General features: G+C 47.7%; 1 protein-coding gene across 2 annotated transcripts in view; it reads left to right on the top strand.

Moving 5' to 3' along the window:
* The first annotated feature begins 5,917 nt into the window (after positions 1 to 5,917).
* The window catches only part of ATP2B3 (ATPase plasma membrane Ca2+ transporting 3), an 81,585-nt gene continuing 59,543 nt past the window's right edge, over positions 5,918 to 27,959 (top strand). For both annotated transcript variants that reach the window (XM_035097074.2, XM_035097072.2), the window contains exons 1-4: positions 5,918 to 6,153; positions 20,963 to 21,160; positions 23,997 to 24,254; positions 24,968 to 25,093. In XM_035097074.2, coding sequence (XP_034952965.1) covers positions 5,949 to 6,153; positions 20,963 to 21,160; positions 23,997 to 24,254; positions 24,968 to 25,093 — 787 coding nt within the window. In that variant the 5' untranslated portion in view covers positions 5,918 to 5,948. The remainder of the gene's footprint in view (positions 6,154 to 20,962; positions 21,161 to 23,996; positions 24,255 to 24,967; positions 25,094 to 27,959) is intronic.

Raw genomic sequence — 27,959 nt, 5'->3', positions numbered from 1 at the left:
TAGTTGTTTGTAAATGGATGCTAACAATTCAGAATTATCCAGGTGTGGCTGTTTTCAAGAGGATGCTTTGTTAATGTTGTATGGTGGGATTGAATCCTGAAGTAGATGGGCACTCAATGAATAGAAGTGAGAGAGCATCTCTATATATTGTACCTTTAGGGGGCACTTTAGGATTTAATGTTTGTTCTTGTAACAGATTCAGGCATGAGCTACAGGCCTTAAAAGTCCACATTCTCTGTATCCCTCATTGCTCCCAGCTGCCTACTGCACATTCTTTATTTAGCTCAGCTCTGTAAATAGGTTTGCAAAAAGTTACTGGTCCATTCATACCTTCAGTTGATACTGATGTATTTTATTTTAGGCACTTATGGCCCAGCCTTCATTAGTGACTGAAAGATCACCACAAAAGTGGGGAAGCTCTCCTCAACTCTCTTCCTAGTTACATAGTTTCCCCTACTTTTGGAATAGGGAACATGGAATACTAGTGTTGTTTGTTCATTCCTTACATTTTTATCTGTTCCTCCAAGGCGGTCAGGGCAGCTGGATCACAATTTTCTCCGTTTTATTCCCTACTGTTTGGTGGATTTCAGCAGCTTCCTTAGGCAGCAGAGTCTGGGTGCCATGAAAAACTAGCCAATGTTACTTTCCCATTTATCGCTCTATTTTTACTCCCATGGAATGAATGACACTTATGGGACTTTCTGCCATGGGTGCCAAAATAACTCGGCCAGTCTAGGGTAGTATACACCTGGACTTGGGGATTAGGTGGTGTTTGCTGTTCTGCCCCAGGTAGAAAAATGTGTTGGGCTGGCTCTGATCCTTTTAACAATCCTTCAGGGCTGGGTAGATGGAGAAGATAATGACTGATCGAAAGTCGCTGGGTGAGATTCCTGGTTAAGATTTGAAAACAATTTTCCCCAGTACTAAATTCAGCACCCTGTTCTCTAAACCAGGCTACCATTTGGAATGTTGTTCCTCATCAGTTGTTTAGGCTTTTTAAAAAAGGTGTCTTTGAAATCCATTATCAATGGTAGTTGAGCCCATATAAAATCAATAAAATATGCTAGAAATTGCAACATAGCTTTTGAGGTTTTAATGAAGGAAAAGACTGTTTCATTAGTATTTGTTGGCAGTATTAAAGATGTATTATTGAAAGAATTTCTTAGGTATTATTACAGAAATGTCCAGTTATTTAATCCCTTTATATCTCCTGGTAGTATTTTGGGAGCTCAGCAGCTGAAATGTGTATCACTCACTCTCAGAGAAAAAATATGCACCTTATAATATATTTGGGTCCTTAAAAAACCTGAGCAATAACAAATACAAAACAATTAACAAAATGATGTACATGTAATAGTAAGGTAGATGACTTTATGCTAAATTCGTTAAAAACTGATCACTGTGTATGCTTTATGTTGGGATGGTAAATCTGTGGTCTTCCAGATGTTGTTGGACTCCAACTCCCATCATCCCAAGCCAGTATGGACAATGGTCAGGGATTATGGGAATTGTAGTCCAGTGCGAGGCTCCCAATTTAAGCATCTTTTGATACCTGGTTGATTAGTTACTGAGCCTTGACTCACTACTAGGGTATGAGGAGATCTGCATACATGCCAATGAGCAATTGCTGTTTTTCTATCTCTGGCAGAAACTGCAACACTAGGGGAGAAGCCTTGTATGGTTTCTTAGCAACGGCAGGATGCACCCCCACCCATTTGGGGCTGATCTGGAAGTGGTTAAGGAGCATGTCATCCAGTTACTAGGCAGCTGCAAAGGACTTTGTTTAAAGATTCGAATTCCCATTCAGTCAACTCCACCAACCAGAAGCAAGAGAAGGGAGGAGATCCAAGTGCAAGCATGACCAGGGCTGTACAGTGTGCTAAAATAAGCAAAATTCTGCATCCAGGTAACCCCAGTTCTGTGCCAAGAAAAGCTGATATCTGCAATCTGTGTCAATTAAGCACCTTTACATGGTTTCTCTTATTTTGTGTCATTTGTATATCTGCTTCTGGAAGTGACGGGGAAGAGTGATAGCAACCTGTGTGGTGGGACAAGACTACAGAACCATCACCAGCATTGGTGCAGCTTCGCTGAACGGGGCTCTGGCGGAGCAGCCTTGTGGTGAGGTCTGGGCTGTGCAGATGCCCCGGGGGCAGAGCCAAACCAGCACCCCAGTCAGTGCACCCACACAGCTGCCGACCTCACCGCCACCCCGCCCCAGCCCTGCCCATGTAAACTGCAATAATGCTGGTGGCAGGAGGGTTGCCCTTCCCCACCACACTGGCTGCTACTGGGAAGGAGCCAAGAGATATGCAAAGGAGACTGAAGCTCCACCCACTGACCGCTAAAGAGCCACTCCAATTGGTATCCAATAGCCAGCTCTGCACAGTTCCTCTCATTACGCAGAATAACAGTGTTCCTACAGCCCTGGCCATGGCTTTGGAATCTGTCCCCTGGATTAGGCCTCCTTCAGACACTCATCCAGTCATGCAGGCAGCCCATGCAACTGGCCTCGCCCAAGTGGTTCCTGGTGTTTGCACACATAGCACACCTGCAAGGAGGGGCACACCTTGAGGAATGAGCTCCCACCCCAGTATGTGAAGACAGCTCAGTTTCCATGAATTTTGGGGAAATAGGAAGGGATTAGGTTTCCAAGTAATTGCTATATCTTTTTGTAAATTTGAGGGTTTGGGCATACCATGTGGGGGTTTTCACTCCCCCCCCCACCTTGAACAGTGGTAATTCCCTCCTGTCCAATGTCACAAGCTGCTTTTGCAATTCCCTTCAGTTTTTAAGCAGTTTGCTTTGTGGCATTTTGCTGATGGCAATGCTTGTTCAACAAGCCCAAGCTCAAAGCCCCATTGAGTGTGCATAACGCAACACCCAGTTACTTAATTCTTGGCTGATGATTACAATTACAAGAGCAGAGATAAGGTTGGTTCTAGTGGGGACAGGGTGGGGGCAGGTGGATGGGAACGGGTCTCTTCTGGGAAAACACACACACCTGAATCACTTGGCACAAGACATTCAGCAACATGCTTCCCTCAAGCACAATTCATTTTAGGAAGGATTGGCTTGTCTTATAGTCTTCAGAGCATTTTATAATTTTGCATGGTTACGGCGCCACTGTTGACTCCTCATCTCCTACAAAAGGGAACGTCTTCATGCATCAGATCTTGCAGAACAGAAATTAACACATGCAGAGCATTCTAACAGATTATAGCTGAGTTCAGGGGTTCTCCTTGTTAAAATGAGACAAGATTATGAAATGAGACAAGGTCATGAAAACAGGGCTAGGCAATAATGGTAGAACCAGTGGAGATGCCAGGTTTATGACCAGTGACGGATGAGATACAGTTTATAGTGTCAGCAGACTCGGGGGTAAACATTTCCTGGACTGTACCTTACAGATGAGAAATAGCATGTTTGGCTCTGTCTTGGGGCGGGGGTGGGAACTCCCTGCACATACAAGAATTGAAGTGATTAAAGTGTTTAAGACAAAGAAAGATAGATCTTTGCTGGGTTCTCAAAACTTTTTCAAAGAGAACATTCTTAAAGCAGAGGTTAACCAATGTATTAATAGGCAAGCAGTATATGTCCCAAACACCCCATATTTCAGAGGAATTTCAGGAGGAGATGAGCTGAAATTTCACTACTTGTCTGTGACATGTTACTATATTTACATAAGTAATAGTCACACAGAAGTTCCATTGTGGGAATACTAGAACAGTCACCATTAAAGATTGTCTAAATTCCTCTGCATCGGCACCAAGCACAGCTTTGGGCTGAGGTTCCTGCTTCAGGACCCTGGACAGTTCCTCATCCTTTCCAACAGCTTATCGTGCCATACGTACTCATTCAGGATCTTGGAGGTGAAGTAAATAAAGTAAAATATATTAATAAATGCATATTTATTTTATTTTGCTATCACATTCTGCGAGCAGCATTGGATTGGGAGACCCCAGACAGTGTACATCTTGTGTATAGCCTTAGACATTGGTGGGTACATTGATTGTTTGGTATCTCAAAGTTTTAATGTAGAGGTGTCAGTTACCCAACTGTTAAAATATGCATTCATACAGGCATTCAGCAAGCATTCGTGCAGTATATCCCTTAATCAATATGTAACAATTAAAGTTTAACATTGTGCTTAACCGAAGGTTACCAGAGTTTTCTCAATGAATCTGGGGACACTTTTCAACTTCCTACTAAATAGATGGATTTTGTCAGGGGACTGATTTGTAAATCTGGGGACTGTCCCCAGGAAACAGGGACATCGGGTAACCTTAGCTTAACCTCTTAAAGCAAGGGTGGGGAAACTGGAGACATTGACTTGTTACTCAATGTCAGGCAGCACATATACAAGCCTACAGACGCCCCATGAGGCTTGCTGCCTGAGCTGGGGACAAAGTCATGTCCTGGACCCCAGCAGTTGTTCCCCATCCTGCTCTAAACACTATGTAAAGGAATTCTCCCTCAGAATCAGGAATAAGCATGTAGTCCCCACCTGTTTATGGGGAAAGAATACTCTCTGGGGCCAGTTTGGTTTACATTTGAGGTCTGATGAGGGCAAGTTCACACATTCAATGGAAATAAGTGATAATTTCATTGGAGTGCATCACTTCAGCTACAGGTGTGTGTTCATGTTTATGCGTGCCCTCAAAAAACACTCTGCATGCAGAGAAATAGCATATCAAGGAAAAGGTTTTAGAACAAAGAGTTCTGTAATATTTTTAGAAGTAATAGTATTATTTAATACTGTAAAAACCAACTTTTTCTGGCAGAAACCTTGTAGGCCACAGTTCAGTTTGTCAGATGCATGAAGTGAATGAAGTGAATCTTAAGTGAATGGGTTTATCATGAATGAAAAGAGAAGGAAAAAAGTAAGTGTGTGTGTGTGTGTTTTACCAAGCAGAGCAAGAGATAGCTGGCAGGTGTAAAGGATCACAGAATTGACTCAAATGAATATAAGTTGTCATGAACATGGATGTGACCTACTGTCAACTACTGGCCACTGGTGATGAATTGACCTAGCAAGACCAGTGCATGAGAGAGAGAGAGAGAGAGAGAGAGAGAGAGAGAGAGAGAGAGAGAGAGAGAGAGAGAATCTCAGGTCTATTACAGGAAATGGGAAAATATTAAAGATGGCCATTCCTTCTATAAACAAGTAGTAGCTTTTGTTTATTAAATGTTATTTGTATATTTACTTATCACATTTTTATCCCACCTTTCCTCCAAGGTGCTCAAAGGGGTGTGCATGGTCCCCTTCCTCCCCATTTTATTCTCACAACAACTCTGTGATGTACTTCAGGCTGAGAGACTGTGACTGGTCCAATGAGCTTCATGGTCATGGGGAGATTCAAACCCAGGACTCTACACCTTGGGATGTAGAGGGGCCATAGTGGAAACAAACAAACAAGGGATTAATAAATGAAAGGGACTGTGTGGGTGGGGGAGAGAAACATTCAGGTTATGTTTGTGCAGATGTATGTATGTGGCAAGGTTGTCTTTTTAATTTTCTGCTAACCCCCATGTTGCCTTTCTGACAGGTTCTCTTTCTGCAGTGGGGAGACCTGTGGCGCCACACTCTGACAAGGACTTCTCCTCTGCCTCTTCCATGGCTTGGTCCCCTGGCTGCCCTCTATAACACTTTGTGGCCCCTCCACCTGGGGCTCTGTAGAATGAACAGAGGACACCACTGTGACTGAGCAGGTAAGCGGGGAATCTGAGCAGGTTACCATCCAGGGCATGAGGGCGGGGAATCAAAGTTATTCCTGGACTTGCTTCCTTTCCTTCCAATGAGTGGCTTTTCCTGTTCCCTCCCCACAGGTTTCTCCTTCTGTCTACCAGGCTGACCTAGCCCAAAGCAGCTCTTCACCCCCCCCCCAACCCCTTTCCCCCCACCTTTGCCCAGCATAGCTCAGCTCAGCTGCAGCTTCACCTCCACCATGGGAGACATGGCGAACAGCTCCGTGGATTTCTACCCCAAAAGCCAACGGCGAGAGTTCAACCATGCGGGCGGCTTTGGCTGTACCCTGGCGGAGTTGCGCTCCCTCATGGAGCTGCGTGGGGCCGAGGCGATCCAGAAAGTCCAGGAGACCTACACCGACGTCAATGGGCTCTGCAGGAGACTCAAGACCTCCCCCACTGAAGGTACAGTACCAGGTTTTGGGTAGGGCTGGGTGGGCAGAATAGGCAGGCAATCCCCACAGTCTCCCATGCTTAAGAACCAAAGGAGAGAGCCTACAGGCTCAGGGAATCGAATCCAGCAAGCAGGACCCAAGCACACAAGAGCCCTCTCCCTTTCTGTGGTTTCCAGGAACTGGTATTCAGAAACTTTACTACCTCTGACATTTATGTCATTTGTTCACACAACCCTTAAAGGTAAAGGTAAAGGGCCCCCTGACCATTAGGTCCAGTTGTGACTGACTCTGGGGTTGCACGCTCATCTCGCATTATTGGCCGAGGGAGCCGGCGTATAGCTTCCAGGTCATGTGGCCAGCATGACAAAGCCGCTTCTGGCGAACCAGAGCAGCGCACGGAAACGCCGTTTACCTTCCCGCTGTAGCGGTTCCTATTTATCTAATTGCACTTTGATGTGCTTTCAAACTGCTAGGTGGGCAGGAGCAGGGACCGAGCAACGGGAGCTCACCCTGTCACAGGGATTCGAACTGCCGACCTTCTGATCAGCAAGCCCTAGGCTCAGTGGTTTAACCCACAGCGCCACCTGGGTCCCTCCCACACAACCCTTACACACCAGCTAAAGCCGCAGCTACAGTGAGAGCTTGAAAACATCTGGCCCTTTTAGGAATGTTTCAGCAGGCCACTTCCTTGAATTTTTGGCTTTGTAGTTTTGTTTTGTTTATTGTTTTTAGCCCTTTTATTCAGACTGCACACACCCCATGCCTTTCAAGCGCATTTAAAGTGCATGCTTTCTCCCAATCCTGGGAACTGTAGTTTGTGAAGGGTGATGGGGGTTTGTGGGGATAAACTACAGTTATTGGACTACCCACATTTAGCTTTCTTTGCTTTGTGACTCATGCAGTTTACCCTTAACCCCTGGATCACAAAATGTCTGTTCTCTTACTTGTTAAGAAACCTGTATTTCTCCACTCGAATTGCCCCTGATCTGTAGAGCTGGGGACACAACCTCAGAGCCTCCAGATCCTCCTGCTCTGTGAGAACAGGACCCAGGAGCACTGGCTCTTAAACTTGCCAATTTTTGAGGCTGCCAGCTTTTTAACATGCTCTTGCTTCTGACCCTTTAGTGCAGGCATCCCCAAACTTCGGCCCTCCAGATGTTTTGGACTACAGTTTGGGAGTCAAGTGCAGCAGCGTATATTTTGCTGAGGAATTTCATGTTAGCCAGAACCCCAGGAATCTAGATCAGGCAGCTCCAAACTTCAGCCCTCCAGATGTTTTGGACTACAACTCCCATGATCCCTGACCACTGGCCCTGTTAGCTAGGGATCATGGGAGTTGTAGGCCAAAACATCTGGAGGGCCGCAGTTTGGGGATGCCTGCTTTAGTGGCAGCTCTGCAGCAAACAAGCAGGTGATGATATTTGCCGCCAGTGTCTTTTTAAAACTCCACCTGCTGAATTCTCATTATCATACTTTCATTAGAGGAATGGAAGAGTCCAGTCTGTCCCATCTCGTCCTAATTTTACATGTTTTGAAATGTGTTAAATGTGCTTTTATTTTATTTTTGATCCTTTTGTGTTTGCCACTCTGGGCTCCTTTGGGAGAAGGATATAACTTTCATTAATTTATTAATAACAATGTTGTTGTTGTTGTTGTTGTTGTTGATGATGATGATACTTTTTATTATCACCAGCAAATCTTATTTTTATCCCAGAATTAATAGGAGCCAATGATCCTGGCTCCTAGAGCCCCATAGTCTAAAGCTGGGGAACATTGGACGTTGCTGGAATCAACTCTCTGCCCTCCTGGCATTTGTCCCTGCTGGTTGGGGCTGATGGGAATCTTGGAATCTCAACAACAAGCAGGATTCAACTATGCTGTGTGCACGGAATGAGGTCCACTTGCACCTTGGAGTGCAAAAAGCATGCATGGCGTGGGGAAAGTGGATTGAGAGAAGTTTTTTCTCTATCTCTCACAGTACTAGATCCCCGGGTCACCCAATGAAGCTGAACTATGAGAAATTGAGAGCAGGCAAAGAGGACTTCTGCACCATAGTTAAAACAATGAAATGTTCTGAGATGTGGTGATGGCCAGCGGTTCCGCTTTGAAATGAGATTAGACAGATACTTGGAAGACAAGGCCCTCTATGGTTCTTTGCCCTGGTGGCTTTATATTACCACAGGGGCTGTCTGTCTCATGAATACCAGTCACTGGTGAACAGCAAGAGGAGAAGGCTATTGGCCTCATGTGCCTGGGCTTCTAATAATAATAATAATAATAATAATAATAATAATAATAATAATATATTATTATTATTATTATTATTATTATTATTATTATTATTAATACCCCGCCCATCTGGCTGAGTTTCCCCAGCCACTCTGGGCGGCTTCCAACAGAACAGAACATTAAAATGCTATAATCTATTAAACATTAAAAGCTTCCCTAAACAGGGCTGCCTTCAGATGTCTTCTAAAAGTCTGGTAGTTGTTTTTCTCTTTGACATCTGGTGGGAGGGCATTCCACAGGGTGGGTGCCACTACCGAGAAGGCCCTCTGCCTGGTTCCCTGCAAATTGGCTTCTCGTAGTGAGGGAACCGCTGGACCTCACTGGACCTCAGTGTCCGAGCAGAACGATGGGGGTGGAGACGCTCCTTTAGGCATACTGGACTGAGACCATTTAGGGCTTTAAAGGTCAGCACCAACACTTTGAATTGTGCTTGGAAACGTACTGGGAGCCAATGTAGCTCTTTCAAGACCAGTGTTATGTGGTCTCGGCGGCCGCTTCCAGTCACAAGCCTAGCTGCCGCACTCTGGATTAGTTGTAGTTTCCGGGTCACCTTCAAGGTAGCCCCACATAGAGCGCATTGCAGTAGTCCAAGCGAGAGATAATTAGAGCATGCACCACTCTGGTGAGACAGTCTGCAGGCAAGTAGGGTCTCAGCTTGTGTACCAGATGGAGCTGATAGACAGCTGCTCTGGACACAGAATTGACCTGTGTCTCCATGGACAGCTGTGAGTCCAAGATGACTCCCAGGCTGCGCACCTGGTCCTTCAGGGGCACAGTTACCCCATTCAGGACCAGGAGTGCTTTGGTCTGATCCCTATTCTTATGATGCTGAGATGCAGCTACTTCTCAGTTGTGGAACAAGACCAGCTGTTTATTACAGTCTGTTTTAGTCTTAGACTGACAGGTATATCTTCATGGCAATTTCTAGGTTTAATTATAGTGAATCACTTTGGCATGATTATTACTATTATTGTTATTGTTATTTATAATCTAACTGATGTTCATGTGTTTAGTCAATCCTGCTGCTGCATTTGCAACTCAAAAACAAAATTGTCTGATGGATTGCTGGAGGCATAAACGCTGAAAATTGATTCGTGTTCTTTGAAGACTTCCGATTCAGACTTTGGAAGTGTTGTTTCCTTCAGAGATAATAGGGTCAGGGCCAAGGTACTGCTAAAAAGCAAGCATTAGTCGTCCTCTGCAAGCACTTGGAAATAAGTCCAGTTGAACGCAATCTGAGGTCTGGTCTATGGACACAAGGATGAGGCGAGGATGAATCAGCTGAGCTATGAAAACATAGGAGCATAGAAAGTTCTCTTACACTGAGTCAGACCATTGGTCCACCTTGCTCAGTATCAACCAATCCTACCTGGAGATGTCAGGGATCAAACCTGGGACCTTCCGCATGCTCTAACCTAGGACCCATCCCCAGACAGCATAATGGTCTGTACCCCCTTCAGCTTTTGAGCAGATGGGAATTTCTTCCTAGTAAATGTGTTTAGGATGTGCAGTTTCACTCCCAGTATAAATGGATAGAAGTGGAGCCGTGTTACCTTTAGCTTCCAGCTTCTGCTTCCCTCGACACAGCAAAGGAACTGGGCTAGTTGGCCGTCAAAGCTTAATACAGACAGCCGCTAATAGCCAACTGGGTTTGATTTGGTAGTCCGTGAAAAGAAGGTGGCTCACCCCTCCTGCGGGCAGCTTGACCCAAAGCTTGCTATCCTTCTTTGACGGTTGCATAAACCAGTGTCATTGCCTAGGCCACGGTTCATCAAAGGGAGAAAGTGAGCTCTGCCTTTCCTTTTTGATCCTCTGTGCCATTCAGCATTGACATTTAAAAGCTCTGGTGTCAGAAATGGATCCCCTCCTGCTTCATCATCTGTTCAGTTCTAACTTCATGGCAAGGGAAGAGAGAAGGGGGTCGTGCAGCTCAGGGGCAGAGTATCTGCGGTGTATGCAGAAGGCCCCAGGCTCAACCCCCACCATCTCCAGATAGGCTGGGGGGCGGGTGAAACCCCTGCCAGAAACTCTTGAGAGCTGCTGCCAGTCAGTGTAGACAATACTGACTAGGTGGACGAATGGCCTGACTCCATATAAAATGGAATTCTGTGTTCCTAAGAGTTGACAGTAAGTTTATGGTGAGAAAGTGGAAAAGAAACTTCACTCACAGAGCTTGCTTCAGTAAAACCATGGCACTCAAAAGAACTAGCCAGGGCTCCCTGAGGGTAGTGCCGACACTAATTCCTCCCTGATCCCATCTCATCCAGTTGCTTTGGAACATGTTTTCAGGCCCATATTCAAACTTCCCCTCTCCTTACCACTGTGACTTACATGGGCGACTATGTGGGTTGGTCAATGGGTGTGGTTCCAGAGGCAAAAGGGAAGATTTAGCTACCAATTGCTTCCCCCTCCTACCCCATCTTGGCATTGGAATCTCTGCTGTGATTCCAAATACTGCCTCCTATATGTGAAGTTACCAGATGTTTGCTGCCATCACCGTGCGGCGAGGATCGCCTCGGGCTCCGAGGTCCCTAGCGCTGCGGAGAAAGGGGTAAGCTACATGAGAAAAACCTCAGATTGGGCTTTCTGAGGACATGGTCATCCAGCAGTGCCCCGTAAAGTCCCCTTCACTGCCCGGTTAGCCCGTCAGAGCAACCGAAAGCAGCCTGAGTGGGGACGGAGTCTTGGACGCAAAGCAGCAGATACCTCCAAATGAGCAGCAGATACCTCCAAAACATTAAGATTTGCTTGTGAGTAATCTCAAGATTTGTCTATTGGGAAAGAATTTGGCAAAGGAAGTAGATTTAAAAACGGAGGTCAATCCCTTTTGCACTGAGTGGCTCATGACGCAGCTAACTTGCCGGCAGCCATGACCATGGATTGAACTTTATAATCCTCAAAAAGAAGAACATTTGACCTCCCTTAGTGGCAGGACTAAGGGAAGAAAGCATAAATAATTGGAACCTGCAAGAATTTTCTTTAGATTTGCAAAAGGAACAAACTCCCTGTAACCTGGGGACGGGAACCGGGAGCGGAGATTAGCCACATTGTTACATTGCAAAGGGAAATAATGTTTCCAGGACTGTGGACTTTTGAACTGCACGGCGAAATTGCTAAGTGGAGAATATTGACTTTTGAACTGAAATAAATGCGAGAAAATAATAAAAGCAAGATCGAAGAATTTGTTAAGAGGGAATCTGCTTATTAAAATGGTTGATTTATTGAACTAAGTGACTGCGCCATCTTGGATAAAGCAGCGTAGTCACTCCATGTAATTTGAGACAACAAAGAATGGAAATGGAGAAAACACAACTCACGCAGATGGATGGACCTTGTTGGGGGATCTTGCTGGAAAAAGCGCTAGAAATCTTATCTGCTTGCAAAACAAATGGAGGAGACATCGTGGATGCTAACCAGACTGGCCAGGAAGAACAATCTACAACCCCAATGGAAGTTGAACTAAAAAGGAACTCTGATTGCAGCAACGAGGAGCAAACAAATGAAAACCTGATACTGCCCATGAGAGGGGGAGCTCAGGTTACAAGCGTTATTCAAGGAGCTCCAGAAGTTGAAGATGAGAAGGCTGGGAGTCACGCACCCCCTGTGAGAGAGGAGGAGTGCAGCTCCGGCAGCGGACAATACATCAGAGGGAGGGAATTTCTGGAAGGTTAGGGAATCCTATATAATAAAGTCCCTGTGTCTCTGCGTCCAGTCCCTGTGTCCCTGTGTCTGCGCTACTGCGCATGTGCCCCACAGACACAGGGATTGGACGCAGAGACTTGGAGCGCAGAGACCGGCCCCTCCTCCGCCTCCTTCCGCTGTCCCAAGTGGCGACGGCCTCCTCCACCTCCCTTCTCCTGAGGAGAAGGAAGAGTCCTCTGCCGCCGCCTCCCACAGCGGGCCTCGGGTAAGCACGCCGCCCCTCGCTCTCCCGCCTCGCCGCCCCGCGTCACTCCGCCGCAGCAGGGAGGTGGAGGAGGCCGTCGCCACTCGGGACAGCGGGAGGAGGCAGAGAAGGGACCGGTGGGTCTCAGGCACTCGCTGGCAGGTGGGGCGAGAGCGGGAGCTGCGGCGGTGTGACGTGGGGGTGGCGAGGCGGGAGAGTGAGGGGCAGCATGCTTACCTGAGGCGCGCTGCGGGAGGCGGCGGCAGAGGCCTCTTCCTTCTCCTCAGGTGAGGAGGAGAAGGAGGCCATCACCACTTGGGACAGCGGGAGGAGGCGGAGGAGGGGCTGGTGGGCCTCAGGCGCTCGACAGAGGCGATGCCTGCACGGTCCCAGGGCTTCCCCTCCGTTCCCACCCGGCTAGCGCCCGTTTACTGAACGGGCTGAATGACACTAGTTCATAATAAAGAGGAATGGGACGAAGAAAAAGGGGTTGGGGAAAAATGGACTGGATCGGAGTGGGTCAGAGCAGGGATTGGATGAAAATGATTTCAGATTAATTTATGGACGGATTAAATAGGTTTGAAATTGGAAATTCCAAGCAGCTAGTTGAGGCATCTGGGGAAACCGAAAATGAGATTTGATAAATAAGTGAAGCATTTTTGAGGAGAAATTAGAGGCTAATGGGGAAATATAATCGATCAATAAGATTTATATGTTTTTATAAGAAAAAATGGAATAATGAATTTAAAAAGTTGTATTTTTATAATAATTTGGAAGCTGTATATTTTGGGATGAAAGTGGACTCAGAAAGGATGGGACGGGGAAGTCGGAATTGGTTATAATTATGGGATATTATTGAGTATTTTTCTTTTTTCTTTTCTTTTTTGTTCTGAATTGTTTTTTTAATTGTTTTTTTTCTTTTTTTTCTTTTTTGCAATATTGGCAATGTAAAATTGTTTTTTTCATTCTGTATTTCAAAAATCTTTCAATAAATATACTTTAAAAAAAAAATAAAGTTACCAGCTGTTGGGGGGAACAACAAAGAATTGCCCCTGACTCTCTCTTCTTCACTTGTGAGTTGTCTGAATTAACAGCTAAACCACAGAGCCTAGAGCTTGCCGATCAGAAGGTCGAATCCCAGTGACGGGGTGAGCTTCCATTGCTAGGTCCCAGCTCCTGCCAACCTACCGGTAAACACAACATTTAAAACAAATTGCAATCAGAAATAAAGAATGGGGAGTTAAAGGCCAGGGGGAAGAAGTGCATATTCAGCATGCATCCCAAACTGTATCTTGGTGGTGCCAGGTGCAGCTCTTTGATGAGGGAGTTCCACAATTTAGGGGCTTTTGCAGGGAATTATCCCTTTTGAGCTGCCATCCCCCACCCCCTGCCTAGATTCTGACAGTAGCAGAACTACCAAGACAGGGCCCCCAGCTGATCTTAACTCCGGGGGGGGGGGGCTGTAGGGAAGGAAGTGGTCTCTCAGATATTTGGGGCATGGGTTCATTAAGGACTTTAAACACTAATGGACTTTCAACAGCTTGAATTGGGCCTGGAGATGAGCAGTGACCCGTGCAGCTGTTTTAAATCAAAGGGTATATGTGTTCTGAATGGAATCCTAGGTAGTAATCTAGAAATGCAGACTATGCATTTAATAATCTGCAGCCCGCAGGCTGAAAAGATTCATCACCTCTGATGTACTAAAAAAAAAAAAAAAATGATCACGGGCCATTACTTTTCTAATGTGGAAGCTGAGCCCACTAGGGTAATGCAAGATGATGCAGGGCAAAGTTCTCAAAATGACACCAAATTTACAGGTATGCTGAAATTAAAATAGATTCTTTCTAGGTTTTCCAGGTGGCTACTTAGATTCCCCCCCAAAAAAACAAAACCCTAGAAACGAGGATTTTTTTCTGCCTCTGCTTTACTAATGCCCTAATCATGTGCTTGGGGATGCGGGTGGCGCTGTGGTCTAAACCACTGAGCCTCCTTGGGCTTGCCGATCAGAAGGTCGGCGGTTTGAATCCCCGTGACGGGGTGAGCTCCCGTTGCTCGGTCCCAGCTTCTGCCAACCTAGCAGTTCGAAAGCACGTCAAAGTGCAAGTAGATAAATAGCTCCAGTGGGAAGGTAAACAGCGTTTCCGTGTGCTGCTCTGGTTTCGGTGTTCCATTGCGCCAGAAGCGGCTTAGTCATGCTGGCCACATGACCCGGAAAAACTGTCTGCGGACAAACGCTGGCTCCCTCGGCCTGTAAAGTGAGAAGGGCGCCACAACCCCAGAGTATCTGCGGCTGGACTTAACTGTCAGGGGCCCTTTACCTTTAATCATGTGCTTAATCTGCCTGTTGATCTGTCCCTCATCACAATGAAGAGTGTGAATTTTAGCAGCTAGTGAGTGACCTAAAACAGCCCTCAAACCTCTGGGTTTAGGGGCAGAATATCCAGTCTATTGAAGGCATTTCTCCGAGGTGTGGGGGTGGTTTGTTTTTAAAGACCTGCTCCTGACCATGGTTAATGGCCAGCATCTGCTATAGGTTCAAATCTTGGCATGCCCATGTTTGCATCCCTCTTCCTTTTGTCTGTATGTGGGGAGGCAGTGGGGGCGAACTCTGCTCAAGTGGTCCCCTCTTAGCCCCCTGTAAGGCTCCTTCCTCTGAGGGCAATGGTGCCTGACGAGGAGACCTTTGGAAACTGCCAGAAGATTCGTGGCAGACTGGTCCAGCTGCCTGCCTGCCTCTCTCCCTTTGCTGGTTTCCCCTTGAATTGTCCTTGAGGTTGCGGCAGCAGCAGCAGCAGCAACCGGTACTGTCTCTCTGCTGCAGGGAGCTAAAGGCTTCTTTCCCCATCACACAGAGAGGGGAAGGGAAGGAGAAACCAGGCAAATGAGGAGGGCAGCAGGTGCCTGCAAGTGAGGAGGAGCAGGGGAGGCCAGCATATGTGGAGCGGGAGCTGTCTGAGCAAGGCTGTGGGGAGGAGGAAGTGGGGAGATAAACAGGTGAACCCAGGGAGCATGCCAAATGCAATGGTTGCTGGCAAGTTGTCTGCATGAGGGGATGCAAAGGAAGGCTCCAGGGCTCCTGCACTTTTAGTCCATGGGTCCAGATTTGGATGGTGTCGCTCCCCACCCCCACCCCATGCAGCAAGCCACACCTGCTGATATTTCCTCTTCCATCCATCCATCCATCACTGATAACAGGAGTCCTGTCTCGAGTCTAGGCCCTTCCAGCCTGTCACTATTTTTTGGGTGGGATTCAATCACACACTGGCAAATTCAGGACTTCTCCACACTTACATTTCCTCCACGCTCTCCAGCAGAAAACCCAAATTGCCATTTGTTGTGTGTCAGCTTTAAAAAGCAGGTTTTCATGGGGAAAGCTCTGGGGCAAACAAAAAACAGAAAAAGAACACGGTGCTCAGACATGGAGCTTTAAAGCTGTGTCTGGAAAGAGCAGGGATAAAGGTGAGTATGGATAAGCCCCCCAGGATGTACATTTGCAGGTGACTGGGGAAACTTGCTCAATAAACCCAAAATATCAGGCTTCCAAAATATCAGGCTTCCTGCATGAGGAAAGGGGTGGGAAAATGCACTGGGAAGTGTGGGACAACACTTGCCTTGGTGCATCTGCATTCCTGCCTCCCCACAAACCAATCAGAATGAACAGTCAGTAAATAGTCAGCATCATCTAATCTCCCTGCAGACAAATCAGGCTGAGCACTCAACAAGCAGGTCTTCTAGACGTGCCCCCCCCCCCCCCCCCCGCTTCTGGCCACTGCACTGTTTTTCTGGCCAAAATCTACACACACCCAGACTGCTATTTCCACAAGAGGAAAAAAATAGGAGGTAGGAATGCAGCTCGGGAAGGGGGGATATTGGTCAGGAAAATGGCCTGAGGGGAAAGGGTTAAACACACACACACACACACACACACACACACACACACACACACACACACACCACTTCTTTCCTTCCTTCCCCAAGCTGCTTCTCCAGTCAAAGTCACTTGCCCATCCCTTCAGGCTGGATTTCAAGGAAACAATTCAGGGAACTGTTTGTGGGCATTGCATGTCGCCTCTGATTGGTGTTTTCATAAATGAGGCTTCAGTCTCATTTATAAGAGGTGCTATACCATCCTACGTCACAGAGTGCTAGTTTAAGAATTCCTGATAATAATGTATGTACAGTGCTTTGGAAACTTTTGCATGCTGTAATTCATTGTACTGTGTGTGCGCACGCACACACAAAATCCTCCAGATTAAACAGAACAACGAAGTCAAAAGAGACCCCAAGGCCGAGTGGCTAAGTGTCATCCCAGCTCAGCCACTCTGTATTAGAGGCTTCACTGCCAGGACCAGCTCCAGATATTTTGCTGCAAATGCAACCCAAGTCAAAGTGCCTTATACCTACGCTGGTCAATTGCTGTTGGCAGCTGAGGCACAACATCTTACGAGCGCCTCTCCCTGGGAGCAAAAAACCAATAATAATAAATTTAAAAGTCACATGGTGCTGTCCTGCTGTGACTTTCAAAATCAGCTGTGTGACATAGCTTCCTCACTCTGCCTAATAGTATTTGTTGTTGTTGTTTAGTTGTTTAGTCATGTCCAACTCTTCGTGACCCCATGGACCATAGCACACCAGGCACTCCTGTCTTGCACTGCCTCCCGCAGTTTGGTCAAACTCATGTTCGTAGCTTCGAGAACACTGTCCAATCATAGCCAGCCCTGTTCATGGCCACAAGTGAGATATAATATGGGCTGAAGGTAGAATTGCTCTAAGCATCAAGTGTGACTGAAAAAGGTCATCCTTTTTCACCAGGGGGAAGTCTCCATCCTCTACTTGGAATTTCTCAATATGTGAGAGGGAGCAAACGATTTGATTGGAGGGTGGGGAGTGATGGTGGCTGAGATCTGCCTGCAGCACTACAAAATCCAAGTTGAATGTGCAGGGGGAGAAGAGCAATAGCCTCAGGGACAAGAAACTGTCAGTAGATCCTGTCTTGGCCTCAAACTTCTCAGGCATCTGTTCCATCTTGTCCATCAAACAGCAACTTTCTCCTTGATCTTTATAGACTCTCTTTATTACAATCACCCCCAAAATACTTTGGGCACAATTCCCCTGCATGCTTACCCAAACAAGTCCTACTGTGTTCAGGAGAGCCTACACCCTAGCTAATGCATTTAGAATTGCAGCCTTTATTATGTAGCACCATCAAGGTTTATGGCATTTTGTTTCCTAATCTAAGGAAAAAAGACTGGCCCTCAGGGCCGGCCCTACGTCAAGGCTGGGTGGCGCAGGGCGCCAGGGGGCCGCTGCGTTGCTGAGCCTGCGGCAGCCGCACTGCACGCTGAGCCCGCCAGACAGCCACGCTGGAAAACGGGGCGGGAGGGGGCGCCGGGGGGGATCTTCGCACCAGGGCGCCAGATATGCTTAAGACGGCCCTTCTGGCCCTTGTTTTCCGCATGTGGACAGAGGGTCACTTCTGGACAACCTGTTTATTAAGTCTTCATCTTGATATGTTTACACAAAGTTTGTGCAGAGGTTACATGACGGCCGCTTCCTGACTGTCACTATATTTTGATGGGATTCAATCCCAAAGCAGCAAATTCTGGCAAAAGCTGAGAAGGCTCTCACAAGCCCACACTCTCCAAAGGTTAGAGGAAAAAGCACTGGAATGCAACAGCATCTAATATCCCTGCAAACAAACAAACAAACATGCATATTAAATAGCCAATGTTGTCTAATCTGTCTGCCAACAAATCAGGATGAATTGCTCAATAACTACCTTCCTTCTTTGGAGGTCTTTAAGCAGAGGCTTGACAGGCATATGTCAAGAATGCTTTGATGGTGTTTCCTGCTTGGCAGGGGGTTGGACTGGATGACCCTTGTGGTCTCTTCCAACTCTATGATTCTATGATTCTACCGTAGGTTGTCTGGAAGCTCCTGGTGTTGGCTGTTTATTCAGCATTCATTCTGATTTGTTTGAGGTGTATGGGGCGGGGTGCAGGTTTAACCCTTTCCCTAGAGGAGTGGTGGGAGGCCCCAGTCGGGAACCCCCAGGGAAGAGGGCTCAGAGTCAGAGGACTGGTGGTGGGGTGACAATGAGTGGTCAGAGCAGAGCTGCAGCTGGGGGCTTCCAGCCTGTGTGTGTGTTTGTGTGCTGGTGATGCCAAACTGGGTTTTTGACCCGGGTGAAATAAAGCCTAGTTTCCGCCCCTGGGTCAGAGGGAGAAGCAGCAGATTGGGAAGCAGAGGCAGTGGCAGTGGAATCTGAATCCCCGGCTTTGGGAAAGTAGTCACACTTAGTCAGAGGGACTAAGGGTTGCTGTGATCTGCTGGCCGGTCTCTTTCATGGCCAGCTGTGGAGGGGATCTGACAACAGACCCTGAGTTGTGGTTCCTGCTGGCTGCCTGGGTCTCTGACATTTTTAATATTTCACAAAGCCCTCCCACCCCGAGTCCAAGGCTAAGCAAAGGAAGAGAGACCGACTGCAGTGCTACCCTGGGGCTCTTTCATCTCACAGGAGTGGGATCCGGGCCTGGGGCGAAGGCCTCCTCCATCGCCACAGGTGTTCACTCTTTGAAATGTCTATAATACAGGTGTACAGCAGTTCAGGACAAATTTTGCTGTGTGACAACAGTGCTTTTGGCATTGTTGTCTGTTTCTTGAGAATAATGTACTTAGGGTGCACATGCTTTCCAGCATTTTGCAGTTGAAAATAGTAACACTCTTGTGTGATAAATTCTTACCGTGTTTCTCCGAAAATAAGACACCGTCTTATATTTATTTTTCCTTAACCTCAGTGGCTTATTTTCAGGGGATGTCTTATTTTTTATTACGCGTCCAGCCTTGCCTCTTCCTTGGGGCCCTCCAGAACTGCGCCTATCACTATGTCTTATTTTCGGGGTATGGCTTACATTGCGCAAATGCTTAGAAATCCTGCTATGGCTTATTTTATGGGTATGTCTTATTTTAGGAGAAACGGGGTATTAGCACGAGAAAGGATCGCTGTCTTGACTGCACATTGCTAAATTCTCTTCCCCACTTGCCCTATGAAATTAAACTGACCTTCATGGCTGCATCCTGGGAGCTGTAATTTGTTAACGGTGCTGCAGATTGTAGCTCGCTGGGGGGGGGGGTAAACTTGTTTCCAGAATTCTCTGAAGTGTGCGCTCTCAATGTGCTTTAAATGTATGGTGTGTATACAGGCCATAACCATTTACTTGGGGGGGGGAGAGAAATACCGTATTTTTCCTTGTAGAAGACAATGCATTTTACTCAAAAGGTTTAGACAAAATTTGGGGGCCATCTTATACATGGATGGTGAATGCACAGGGGTTAAAAAAATAAAACATTACTTACGGTACCTTCCTGCAGCTGCCATGAAGAAGCTGCCATTCAGCGGCGGAGCTTCATGCTCCGCCACCAGGGGCAGAGAGCAGGCGCGCTGCCCCCAGTGACATGGCAGTCCAGGGGTCAGCAACCTTTTTCAGCTGTGGGCCGGTCCATTGTCCCTCAGATCATGTGGTGGGCCAGACTATATTTTTGGGGGGGGGGGGATGAACAAATTCCTATGCCCCACAAATAACCCAGAGATGCATTTTAAATAAAAGGACACATTCTACTCATGTAAAAGCACGCTGATTCCTGGACTGCCCGTGGGCCGGATTGAGAAGGCGATTGGGCCACATCCGACCCACGGGCCTTAGGTTGCCTACCCCTGTCCCAGTCAGCATGGCTAATGATCAGGAAAGATGGAGTCCAGCAACCTCTGACGCCCACAGGTTCCCCACCCCTGGTCTAGGCACCTGTAGTCAGCAATTTCTCACTGGGATAGTTAGCCTGTGTCTGGGCTGTACCATTTCAAAGTACAAGGGGGTGGGTTCACATGGCTGGATGCTCCTCCACACTACAAGAAAGTAGCTTTCATAAGGAAGAGTAGCATATCAAGGGCAAGTAAGCCTAGGCCAGAGGGAGAAAGAATGTTGGGAACTGGAAATTACATAAAGAGACTGTCAGAGGTTGTTACGGCTACTCTTGAGTAACGACTCTCCACATACTTGTCTTTAAAAGAGTCTTTATTGGTGCACGTTATTTACAGTGTAGTGAGCTGTCGGTTTCATGTCCACTCATTCCGTGTCAGAATCCGGCACTGCCCCCTTTTGGGACCTCCTTAATTCCGCTGCCAGGGGAAAGGGTCTGTGCTCCATCTTTTCCCTCTCCCCCCTTTCCGTCTCTCTCTCTTCCCGCCTGTGGAGCAGGGGCTCTCCCATGCTGCTGGAGACCTGGCTCTCTCTCTCCGCCTCCTGACTAGCCCCTTCAGACCCCGTGCTCTCATGGCTGCTAGGGGTCGAACTGCTCCTGATGAGAGGGGGAGGTTCTCTGTAATCTCTCCCCCTTACAGAGACAATAGAGATGGAAGGGACCCTCAAAAGCCATCTAGCCCAACCCCTCACAAATTCAGGAAATCCACTCTTTATCTTGTTTTTTTAATGTATTTTTTCCTAGTACGTTTGAACATTACACACCACTTGGAGCATTTGTATGGAAAAGCAGGCAACAGCCCTCCATAAATCACCTAGTTTTGGAATTACAACTTGTACAGCTTGATGTCATCTGCTCTCTCTTCTCCCCCCCTCCACCCCCACAGGCCTCTCGGACAACACAGCTGACCTGGAAAAGAGAAGGCAGATCTACGGACAGAACTTCATTCCCCCAAAGAAGCCTAAGACCTTCCTGCAGTTAGTATGGGAGGCCCTCCAAGATGTGACACTGATCATTCTTGAAATTGCTGCCATAATCTCCCTGGGGTTGTCTTTTTATGCTCCACCAGGCGAAGAAAGTGAAGGTGAGATGTGTTCCTTATAAAGTCATTAGATCTGTTGGAGAGCAGAACTCCCTTCTCAAGGAGGTCATGGCCTGCTAGTCTTGGAATTAAAGGAAGAAGGCAGGCTCTGAGCCAGCATATCTAGAATATTGCCTTTCCCATAAGACCCTGCAGCCGGGCTGGCAGCCTGTGGCCCTCCAGAAGATGTTGAGATGCATCATCCTTGACTGTGAGGGTCTGGGCTGATGGGAGTTGGAAGTCCAACAACACCTGAAGAGCCATAGGTTCCCCCTTCAGCTAGCTAGCTGGTCACCTTATTTCCTACCTGAAGATAAGAGCTCAGGACAGCTAGCATTCATTAAACAACAATATAAGGTCTTAAGCAGGCATTTGAAGCAAAGTGTTGACGTGCTTGCTTAATATTACAAGGCAAGGTGTCCCATAGCCTAGGTGGTGACAGACTTGAATGCTCTTCTATCTTGTAGAAGCAAGGTGAGCTTCTTATGTTGGGGATCCCAGGCCTGATCAGGCCCACACAGACTCTCTTTGGCTTCATGACGCTGAGCTCAAAACTAAGATCTGTCTTGCAACAGAAGATCAATGTGCCTTCTTGAAACATCCATTGAATTACCAACTATTTCTGCTTTCCAGCCTTCTGAATTTTACCGAGTTCTCCATCCCTTTCCACTGACTGCTCCATTTATCTACTCTGCTGATTCATTCATTTTTCTGTTCCTATGAAGTACTTTTAATGTACAAAGAGTCTTATGTGATTCTCTACTTCTTTCAGCTGCATAACAACCCTCTGAGGTAGAGGACTGCTCTTCCCATCGCCCTCCTGCACAAGTCCATGTCTGAACTGGGCTTTACACTCCAAGCGTACCCATGCAATGATCCATTTAGGCTAGCCTTTGGCAATCATCCAGATCCATGTAGTTGTGGTTGGTAGTTAACAACAATCAAATTCACCAAGATAAATTTATATTTATGGAACATACTTGAAGGTTGTGAGATGTTCAGGACATACGTACACCAGAAAATTAACTTACCTCATTCACAGAATGAGAACCGACAATCTGGAAGAAGGACTAGGGCTGGGAGATTTAGGTAATTTCAGACTCTGGACTTCATGATCTTACTGTCTACCCCCCACCCCTGCTTTAGATGGCAAAGCGATCAGCTCAGCAGGGCCCCAGACCTCTGCCTTTAACTCCTGCCCTGATGGTACCACTGAGGCTAGGGAGACAACAGAGGGACTTGCTTGTTTATTTCATAAAAATTCTGTACCACTTGACTGTAAGAAAAAACCTCAAAGGCTTAAGGCAGATATGGGGAAATGGTGGCCTTCTAGAGCAGGGGTGTCAAACTCAAATTCATCGGGGGCCGCATCAGCAGTTTGGTGACCCTCAAAGGGCCGGTTGTATCTGTAGGACTATGTGTCCACTCTTTATTATCATAAATTATTGTCACTGCATTCAATTATTACTGTTTTTGTAATAATGTAAGTAATAACTAGCTCTGAAAGCAGAAACATAGTCAGAATAATGGCAAGTAGATATTCAAATGTACAATTATTGTACAATTTATTGAAAAATGATTTTTGGTAACTGCACTGGGTGGTGGAGGCTCCCTAGGGTTTCATGCAGGACCTTTGCAGAGCTACTAGTACCTGGAGATGCTGGGGTCCTTCTGCATGCAGGACAGATGTTCTGCCAGTGAGCCACCACCCTTCACCAAAGGGACTGGCTGAGGTTGACTCGCTGGAGCTGCTCTCCTGGTTCCAGGGTTTAAGGGCCAGAAGTATAAAGCAGCATCCTATGTTTCTGAGGAGAGGGAGGGGAGGGGAGGGGAGGGGAGGGGAGGGGAGGGAGGGAGGGAGGGAGGGAGGGAGGGAGGGAGGGAGGAAGGAAGGAAGGAAGGAAGGAAGGAAGGAAGGAAGGAAGGAAGGAAGGAAGGAAGGAAGGAAGGAAGGAAGGAGTTGGAAGGAGAGAGGAAGGAAGGAAAGAGGGGAGAGAAAGAAGAGTAGGAAATAAGGAAGGGAATAAAGAAGGAAAGAAAAAGAAAGAGGGAGAGAAGACGGAAAGGGAGAAAGAAGGAAGGAAGTAGAGGGAAAGAAAGAAAAGAGGGAGCAGGAGGGAGAGAGGAAGGAAAGAGGTGAGAGAAAGAAGAGTAGGAAAGAAGGAATAAGGAAGGAAAGATAAAGAAAGAGGGAGAGAAGACAGAGATAAAGAAGGAAGGAAGGAGAGGGAAAGAAAGAATAAGAACGAGAGAGAGGAAGAAAGAAAGGGAAGGGGGGGTCGCTGCCTTGATTCAGCGCCAGAAAAGAGCGCGAAGTGACCCAGGGGCAAAAAGTATTTCCCGTGCAGCGTGAGGCAGCGGGTGTCCGTTTTAGGAGAAGTGCGTAAAGCCTCAGAGTTGCATATTCGTGAGGCTGAGCCGCTGCTGAGCTCGGGGCGCTCCACGCAGTGCTGCTCTGGCCGGCTTTCTAACCCCCACCCCCCGGCCCCAGCTGTTTGTTGGCGCTTTGTCGGCGCGGCGCTTCAGCAGCAAGGTCCCGCTGCTGGGTCCCGCTGGCTGGGGCGCTTGGCGGGCCACATGACGAGGTCTGGCGGGCCGGATTTGGCCCCCGGGCCTTGTGTTTGACACCCGTGTTCTAGAGGCTCCAACTCCCACCATCCCCACTCAGTGGCTAAGAATGATGGGAGTTGTCATCCAGTGTCTTCTGGAGGTACCTTGCTTGGTTCCACATCCCTGACTGAAGGATGATGTGGTCATCCCTGACTGAAGGATGATGTGGTCATAATGATAGGATCCTCCTCCCTGTCCAACACCTTCTTTTTCTCCCCCGTTTTCCTAGCCTGCGGGAATGTGGCAGCCAGTGCAGAGGATGAGGGTGAGTCAGAAGCTGGTTGGATCGAGGGTGCTGCCATCCTGCTCTCGGTGATCTGTGTAGTGTTGGTCACAGCCTTCAATGACTGGAGTAAGGAGAAGCAGTTCCGAGGTCTGCAGAGCCGCATAGAGCAGGAGCAGAAGTTTGCCGTCATCCGCAATGGGCAACAGGTCCAGATCCCTGTGGCTGAACTGGTTGCGGGGGACATTGCTCAAATCAAATATGGTAAGGGACAAGGAAGGGTCTGGGTGGGCTGGGCTGGATTTATTACTGGGGGCCTGCTGAAGGGAGAGCCTGGATGATGATATCAAGATAAACTTTTGGGATTTGATCTGTGACAGTGCTGAGATCTAACATCTGCTGAGGAATCCTTGAGATCCTTGCTGCATGAAGGGTGCCTGTTGCATCAGATGGGGTTGGTTCACAGCTGTGGAGCAGTTACCAAGAGCCTACCTCTATGTGAGGTTCCCTTGCAGATGTGGTGCATGGGTGCACTGTCAAGAGATTTGCAATGGCGCATGGGGGAGAAGGCATCCTCATAATTCCAGGTTCAGAAAGCTCTGCAGTGGTAGAACAAACATTGAGAACATCCTTCTAGCAGACCACATTTTCCAATCATAGTATAGCATAGCTGCCAAGTTATCCCTTTTTTAAAGGGATTTCCCCTTATGCTGAATAGGCTTCCTCATGAGAAAAGGGAAAACTTGGCAGCTATGTAGTATATGGATTGGGTAATTAAATGGGCACCCCTGCTAGCTCTAAGAAACTGAGATGGGATAGAAGGTGTTATTTGGAGATGAACAGCACTATCCTGTGTGTGTCTCCTAAGATGTACTTAGTCCTGTGGGAATTACTCCTCTTAGGTAAGTGTTTATAGGATTGCAGCCTAAGCAGAGTTGTTCTTTGAGACCATGGCTCTGACCTGCTTCTCTCTCCAGGTGACTTGCTTCCTGCAGATGGCGTGCTTATCCAGGGGAACGATCTCAAGATTGATGAGAGCTCCTTGACGGGGGAGTCGGATCATGTGCGCAAATCAGTGGAGAAGGATCCCATGCTGCTGTCAGGTGAGGGGCACAACAAAGAAAGGGATGCAGTTCAGGAAAGACAGAAGGATCATGTGCTGATTTGGTTGCTGTGCACTGGCAGTAGCCAGAGGCGGAGCTAGCTGCTCCGGCACCTGGAGCGGCGCATCCGGGGGCAGGGCCAGCGTCCCAGGGAGCATAGCTGCCAAGTTATCCCTTTTTTAAAGGGATTTTCCCTTATGCTGAATAGGCTTCCTCGCGAGAAAAGGGAAAACTTGGCAGCTATGCCAGGGAGCGAGACTCCCAGAGGGGGTGGAGCGAGCTACGCATGGTGGGCTGCTTCCTGGGCGGGGAGGGAGGGAGCCGCGCTGCTTTGTCAGTAGCCTTTCTCCCTTCCCTCTTCCTTTTGACTACTCGAGGGAGGCTCCCCCCCCCAGAAGCAGCCTGAGAGTGGGGGGCAACAGCACGCCACCTGCCCACGACTCCCAAGCCTCCCCCGAGCTGTCAAAATGAAGGGGGAAGGCAGCGCAGCTCTGCCCCTTCCCCCGACAGCTCAGGGTAGGCTTGGGAGTCGCAGGTGGGCAATGCTCCAAATGTCACCCCTCAGTGAGGACACCCGGGGTGACACCCGGGGCGGACCGCCCCCACTGCCCCTTCCTCCATCCCTGATGGTAGCCTCCAAATCCTCTGGTTTCAGGAAGCCCTTTCCACTGTGGTGCATCTGCAAGGAACGAGTGTGGCTGCCATAGAGCCCCCTTTGGTTTTAGGAGCTGGGGGGGACATATTTGCCTCACATGAACTAAGTCTTAAAGCACCACCCACCACTTCACCTGTAGCTGCTGTCACCACTGCTGATCTTCTCCTTGAAAAGCCCTGGATAAACTTCCCTCAGAGCTCCCTGGACCACAACTTGAAAACCACTGCTGTAGGAGAGCTTGCGAATGCTGCTATGGCACCCATGGTGACTTTGGCATATGCTGAAGGATGTAGGAATGGGTGTCGGGAGCAGAAGTGTGCCCCCATTGCCTCGGCGACTAGGCCAGTTCTCCTATTCCCTGCCAGCAGTTCCAGCTCCTGTTGCAAAACCATACTCCATTCACAATAAGTGTGACAGTCATACTTGCAACAATATTTTAAAACAAAGTGCAGCTGCAAAATTATTATTCTTTATTAGATTTATTACTCGGCCTCCACCATAAGGGTGTGTTACAGCAATTGAAAAACACAATATTAAAATAAGTTAAAACAATTTATAATTGAAATAATAGGGTGTGGTCTTCAGAGTATGGCAAAAGCTATACAATGAAGGGGCCAGATGCATGGACCTATGTGAGAAGGGATGTTTTCTTATGTTTTTATATTTGTTGGAAGCCACCCAGAGTAGTTGGAGCAACCCAGTCAGATGGCAGGGTACAAATAATAATATTGTTGCTGTTATTCAGTAGCTTAGAAGGCTCTGCTGATCTTAATCCCATTTAGCTTGCGGTAGCACATCTGAAGCATGTTGGGAGCTGTTGCAGGAGCTACTCCAGGAGCCTGGAGGGTTTGGAGGAGATTCTGAAGAGGCTGGGAGAGAGCTAGAGAAGATTCTAAGGAGAGTTGAAATTTGGAGAGAGAGCAGAGAGACTAAAGCCTTGCACAGTGGAAGGGAGAGAGAAGGACACATCCAGAGAAGGCCATGGAGGAGAAAGAAACCACTGCCATGCCCACCCTGACATCCCAAAAGCCCGGAGCTTTGGGAAGGAGCCCTGGCGCCTCCTTCCCAAAGCCCGGGAAGCTTAGAGAGGGAGGCGCAATGCTCCGACAGGGTCCAAGAGCCCTCCCACCATCTTCCCAAAGCCTACCCATCTCTGGCTCCTCCCGACATCTTGACGTCACGTGTGCAACATTGGGACATCACAACATAGGCTCCCCCCCAATCACCCTTGCAAGCTGGCGCCTCTGACATGCACCCATGCCCATTATTTTTTACTATTCTTTACTAAATTGCTCTTTTTTGCCACCTCCTTTCAGGAAATATGGGGCTGGAGGTACTTCACTCTGCTTGAGGACCCTGACAATCTTCCTCCTCATCCATCCACTACAGTTAGCACCCAAGTCCCATAGTTCCCGTACAACAAGGGGCTGAAGCTGGGAGAAGTGGGGCTACCCGAGTGATCATTTACTCAGCTGTGGGGTGGTATTCAACTAAGTTTTACTCAGAACAGACCCACTGAAATGAATGTCTCTTGCTAAGTTGTTGTTGTTTAGTTGTTTAGTCATGTCCGACTCTTTGTGACCCCATGGACCAGAGCACGCCAGGCACTCCTGTCTTGCACTGCCTCCTGCAGTTTGGTCAAACTCATGTTGGTAGCTTTGAGAACACTGTCCAACCATCTCGTCCTCTGTCGTCCCCTTCTCCTAGTGCCCTCAATCTTTCCCAACATCAGGGTCTTTTCCAAGGATTCTTCTCTTCTCATGAGGTGGCCAAAGTATTGGAGCCTCAGCTTCACGATCCTACCTTGCTAAGTTAGGTTCGTTCATTTCAATTGGTCTACTCTGAGCAACGCTTAGTAGGCTACCACCCCAAGGTTTTCGAACTTTCCGCCTTCAGGAAACCTTTTGTACCTCATTTTGTCTGTCAAAACACTCGTGAACAAAGGATCCTGGAGGATGGTCTAGGGGACATATGCAGAGTGTTTGCCAGCACTTTCAGGCTCACCAATGTCCCACATAAACATAATGTACCTACAACTCACCCAGTACTTTCCTGTGGCTGCAGATCATGAAGGGAAATTGTTAGTGGCTGGCAAATTACTTTTCAGGGGAGCTGTTTGCCTTTATTGGTCTTCTCATCAAGGAATTCCAGTTAAGCTTCCACGGAACCACAGTGTTCCCCAGGACACAGTTTAATAGCCACTGGCCTATG

The sequence above is a fragment of the Zootoca vivipara genome, chromosome 16, assembly GCF_963506605.1.
Source record: "Zootoca vivipara chromosome 16, rZooViv1.1, whole genome shotgun sequence".
Classification (NCBI taxonomy): domain Eukaryota; kingdom Metazoa; phylum Chordata; class Lepidosauria; order Squamata; family Lacertidae; genus Zootoca; species Zootoca vivipara.
Note: the sequence above shows the minus strand (reverse complement) of the source record. Positions and strands in the feature narration are given on the sequence as shown.